Source organism: Palaemon carinicauda, chromosome 18 (genome assembly GCF_036898095.1).
Source record: "Palaemon carinicauda isolate YSFRI2023 chromosome 18, ASM3689809v2, whole genome shotgun sequence".
In the NCBI taxonomy this organism is placed as follows: Eukaryota; Metazoa; Arthropoda; class Malacostraca; order Decapoda; family Palaemonidae; genus Palaemon; species Palaemon carinicauda.
In genome coordinates this window covers 108,890,619-108,896,454 of record NC_090742.1, presented here as the reverse complement: position 1 = coordinate 108,896,454, position 5,836 = coordinate 108,890,619, and the positions used below count along the sequence as shown (strand labels likewise).

At 35.1% G+C, this 5,836-nt stretch overlaps 1 protein-coding gene across 1 annotated transcript in view; it reads right to left on the bottom strand.

Moving 5' to 3' along the window:
- The window catches only part of LOC137657946 (uncharacterized), a 232,683-nt gene extending 228,873 nt beyond the window's left edge, over positions 1–3,810 (bottom strand). Inside the window, exon 1 of the mRNA XM_068392663.1 lies at positions 2,091–3,810. Coding sequence (XP_068248764.1) covers positions 2,091–3,584 — 1,494 coding nt within the window. The 5' untranslated portion in view covers positions 3,585–3,810. The remainder of the gene's footprint in view (positions 1–2,090) is intronic.
- Between the last annotated feature and the right edge of the window lie 2,026 nt (positions 3,811–5,836).

Here is a 5,836-nt window from a genome sequence, read left to right as displayed (position 1 = left end):
TTTATTCACAAGAATCAACAGACCAGGAAGACAATGCAAATGAAGTATTTTTTTTAGAAGATTGGGTATTGCACACTATTCTATCTTATTTCTCTTCCTCTTGTTTTGATAAAAGTTTTTATAGTATATAGGAGATATTTATCTTGGTGTTGCTGTTCTTAAAATATTCTATTTTTTCTTGTTTCCTTTCCTCACTGGGCTATTTTCGCTGTTGGAGCCCCTGGCCTTATAGCATCTTGCTTTTCTAACTAGGGTTCTAGCTTAGCAAGTAATAATAATAATAATAATAATAATAATAATAATAATAATAATAATAATAATGTCATTCGAGACTGACCCAAGGTTTTTTTAGAGGTTTATACCTCATGAGATAATTCCCAAGTGCACTGAGTGTGACGCGTATTTAAGATCCAGGCATATCTTTACTGAATGCGGAGTTTTTAAAAGAAAAAGATATTTATGTTTTGGTCAGAAAATATTACCAGACATTTTATCAGACTTTCATAATATTTGTTTGTGAGATTTTAACATGTTTAAAAAGCATAGATTTAATAGATGAAATTTGATATTTATTTCATCTACCAGAGTTAATACATTATTTCACCTCTCCCGTATTTATTCGGGCCAGTTCTTTAGAAGTCAAGCTTCTTTTACTAGGCTACATAGTAACTCTCTTCTCTTCAATAACAATAAAATAAATAATAATGATAATGATAATGATAATAATAATAATAATAATAATAATAATAATAATAAAAGAGCTACAGCAAATCTAGCAATCTCTAAGAACCCCGTTGAAAGTGGTTCTCGCCTTGAAAGTTTATCCAAAAATGTCTTTGTGAATTTCTTAATATTTCTCTCTCCACACATTTCATAGTTAAATTCCCATTGTGTTACCCCCTATCATATTGAAAGGCATTTCCATTGTTAAATATAGACCTGATGTAAGCCATGTACAGTATATATATATATATATATATATATATATATATATATATATATATATATATATATATATATATATACAGTACAACGCATATTTACTAATATATAAATAAACATGTCTGCATAGTACATATATATATGTATATATGAATGTATATATAATTTAATATATATACAGTATATATATATATATATATATATATATATATATATATATATATATATATAGAATTTCCAATGATTCATAAATATTGCAGTGTGATGTTTTTTTTTTAAATCATTTAAAAAATCATCATCTTTTTCTAACATTAATAAATGATAAGATAGTTAATTTATTGCCGTTATGCCCAGCATTACATCCCTTACGACACAGAATATCATTAGTTCTTTGGCTCTTCCGCTTTTATATCATTTCTCTCTAACAATATCATTCCCACATCCTGAATTTCATAATCTGATATATCTGTTTAACAAAGGTTTTATACTCTCAGGATAAAAAACGTCTTCAACTCTCGTCCTTTTAAAATATCTATTAAAGCAGAAGAGTACATAAGAGCCAAATCCTTCACTCATTCTAAAATATATATATATATATATATATATATATATATATATATATATATATATATATATATATATATATATATATATATATATATATATATATATATATATATTATGTATATATATATATATATATATATATATATAATGATGAAAATAAACTATTTAGCCAAATGTATCTCTGCTAATCTCTGTTAGCATCGTTGACGCAATGTCAGAATAAATTTCTCTCAACACTTCCTGAATACCGAAAATAAAAACTCGGCAAATCTCAATTTAGAAATGAGAATAGTTCGTCATTTTTTCTCAAGTTAAAACTACTTCGACGAGATTTTACCTTACATTAAATATAATAACAAAAAAAATAAAGTCCCTAAAATGAAGTATTTTAGGTTCTTCACAGTTCTTTATTCAATATATTATCATACTAACAATTCAACATAATCTAATCTTACTTTCTCATAAATAACTTCAGACTATATCTAAAAGTAACCCACAAAAGAATTATGTCAAGGGAACTCGGGGGAAAATTTTATAAAAATTTCACTCAATCAACGATTAGAATGGCTCGGTTATCTCACCATGGCATCATCAAGCTCCTCGATCTTCTCCTGGAGAATTTGAGTAAGGTCTTTGTAACTCTTGCCATTCTCCTTCCTAGCATGCACAAAGGCTAGCCTTCTGAGGGAGTCTTGCGCAGGAGGAGGGGGAGGAGGAGGGCAGGAGACTGCAGTTCGATCCACCACAATTGGGGCTACACAGTTCTGTGGCTCAGGAACAAGGCTTCCCAGTGCCATGTAAGCTTCAGCCAACAGTTCATCGACTCGGGAATCAGACGAAACGCGATCAAGTTTATTGCAAAGCTCTTCTGTCAACATATCATCCACCAATAACCTCTTGGCATCAACTGCTTCCATTACCTTACCAAATGGAGGCATTTTGTCCCTTCCTTTAGAAGAAGACCTACCTATATTGGATAGTAAACGTTTGGCACCATCACTGGCGCTCTTATTGTGAGGTGTTGGTCTGAACTTGTCACGTCCACTTTTCCCACATAATATGGCCGAAGGACGAGGATCAGGATGCTTCGCGCATTTCTTATCTGGCAGAAGCTGTGCTCCGCTGTTCTTAGGGGAAAGGACCTTCCTCGGTGTAGATACTGGAGTAGTTGCAGGGGTTGATCCCGGAGATGTTTCCGGAGAAGACGAAAATTCGCTGGAGGAGGCATCGCTTTCACTTGTCCGGATACGGTGGTGTTTGTAAATGGCCCCACGAGGTTTTGTTATTGTCATTTTCACGGGAATAGCAGCATGAGAGGACTGGGAGCGACGAGGGGGATAATTATTCTTCTGTTTCTCAAAAGCATAATTGTTACTGTGTCTGCTGTTATGACAACTAGTTGAGGCTTGGGTGGTGGATGCCGAACGACGAACCCCAATACTATGAGCACGTCGTGTGGGCGAAGGCGATGCCCCGTCCCTTCGAGTACGATCGTGGCTGCCAACGGCTCGATCTCCAATCAACTGGGAGATCAGTCTAGTTCCGGGCTTTCGGCCTATGGTAATACTCCCGCCTCCACTGTCGTCGGAAAAACCGTCATCCCGAGGAATATAATCTTGTACAATGGTGTCTCCGCCCATGCCTTGGGCGCTCCCACTTGGCGATGAACCTCTTCCTCCACCGCTCCCACATAAACCAGATTTCATTTTAGCCGAAGAAGCATGAGTTGGTGTTGAATAAAGGCGATCGATTACGGCTAATGAAAAAGCACTTGGAGCCTTCGTAGGAGTTGATGGTGGCGATGGCAAGCAACCTCTAGATCGACATTTGTGAGCTGGAGGAGAATCTATGATGGATACCATGGGCCCGAAGGGAGTGCCGATGGTCAACCGACTTAGAGGATCGAGGGGGACGTCGTTCGCACAATGAGGCCTTTTACATTCATGATTTGGATCACAAGTACAATTTTCTGGGACGTGGATACCGTGTGGACATGGTTTCGTCCGGAACTGAGGTTTGTTGTAAGTTCTCAATGAACTCTCAAAGGGCCCAAATAACTCAAAGGCACTCGGCATTATGGCAACAGAAGTATAAAAAAGTAAAAAGTTGGCACTACATGTGTCATAAAAGGATGCTGTGACGCACACATACACGATTACTCTGTCTAAACGAAACAAAATATATGAGAAAATATTTATCACTGTCCTTTTCCTAAAAGTTTCCCTGTAATATCAGCGTTAAAATCACTACCGCAACACAAAATTGCGAGACGCCCCACTCGTCTTGCCTTGGTAAGACAACCCAGTCAACTAACAACAACTTCATACAAAATCCTACACTCACCTTCTGTTCCCCAGTTACGATGGGGGTGGCTGGAGGAGAGTAAGGGGGGGGGGGCGACGAACATAGGTAAGGAGGAGGATTGGGCCTCGACTGCCTGGGCAATATAATGAGTTCCTCGGTCCACCCTGCCCCTACCTCACTGACACCACCACAACTATGATATAGGCTACTATCATACCAATGTGGTTAACCGGGTTAACTGCCCCGCTCAGACTTTTTGCGCCCAAGTATGTTTACCAACACCTGTAACATCACTTTACCTATGGGTGGTACTGGTAAAACTGAAATCGTAAACTTGGTCTCTAATCAAATTGTTCTTCAAGAGAATTGGAAATGTTTTTATCAAATCCAATTAGGTTCAATGCTTCGTTAAATGATTCGTGTCGCGTGTATGACCTATCACCATACTTCACACAAGAAATATAGATGAACTAATTCTTATAATAATGAGGGAGACTTAAAAATTGGGTGAAAGTTGAACTTAAGATTTTCGTCTTTATTACTCCCATTTTAATAGTAATTTGGTCTTATTGTACTTATCCAGATATGAAAGCGAACGCTGAGTTTGAGTATCAAACAATATCTATACTTCCCAGATGCAGCCTGATGGAAAATAATACAAAGCTAGAACAAGAAGCATTTTTTTTTTTTTGAATGATAACATCATGAACAATCCGATTCTTCTTAATTTTAAACAAAATCATATTAAAAGGATTTCCAATGTTAATATCTAGGATATGATACACATGCATAAATATAAAAAGATAGTGAGATAGCCATATGATTATTCATGAAATTTTTCTAATCCAATTTCAAGGTGTAATCAACAAAAAGGGTTAAGTATTCCTGAAAAAAATGACGGGGTTTCAAACAGACTGAATACAGAAATGTAGCAAAAACTCAAACGAATAAACACAATCCATGACGAAACTCAGACTAAAATGCCAATAAAAGTGTTACAATAGGTAGGAGGAAAAAATTAAGCACTGAAAATCTTTAAAAGTATACAACAAATATTCTAACAGATTTGATATAGACTAAGAAATCAAATGAATGCGAATATTCAGAAAAAAAAACTAATCTTCCATGATATTTGTAAAGGAATTATTCATCTTGGTTAAACCTGTCTGGCATATAATTTAGAAATTATAAAGTCAATAAGAATGATCAGTTTGGTGTTTGAGCAATGATCGAAAGCATTCGAACTCAAGTCAAGCTCACATTTTCTGCTATATTCCGTAATTGAAGTTTTTTTTTTTTTATGGCAAGAACAGTTACTATAGTGCCTGAGATCTTTATAGAATTCAAATCTCACCTTGAGCATATCCGAGCAGTATCCGATATACGTTCCCATCAGGAATCTTGAAAAATAAATTTCCAGAATACAAGCTCTAACTTTATTTTCTTTTTTCGAAATTAAACGGGTGTTTAAAATCAGAATGCTTTCCAAATAGCTCAATTCGCACAAATCCATTTTTACAGGCAATATATAAATAAATAGAATGCTTGCATTTCGCAATTGTGACATTCTAAAACATTGAAAGAGCATTATTAAAACTAGAGACACTTTTTTTTAAATAATCACCTAAATATCTTCATCGTCAAAGTTATACCAATATTTTTTGTCCGAGTCATCGTGCATTTCTTTTAAATTCGTATGATTTTAATTTTAGCAAAGCTTTCTATATATATATATATATATATTCAGTTTAGACTTGTAACTTCATAACTTCTTTTGAAATCTCATGTCTATTTCGTACACTTTTATACCGATTCTAAAACGATAATGTATCCAAAAAGGTGTCAAACCCAAAATCAATCTGTTATACAGGTCAGTCTTGGATGCTTCTTTGAATAGCATTTTCAACAATACACAGATTCTCTCTCTCTCTCTCTCTCTCTCTCTCTCTCTCTCTCTCTCTCTCTCTCTCTCTCTCTCTCTCTCTCTCTCTCTCTCTCTGTTGTAGCTTAGCATGTAATAAAT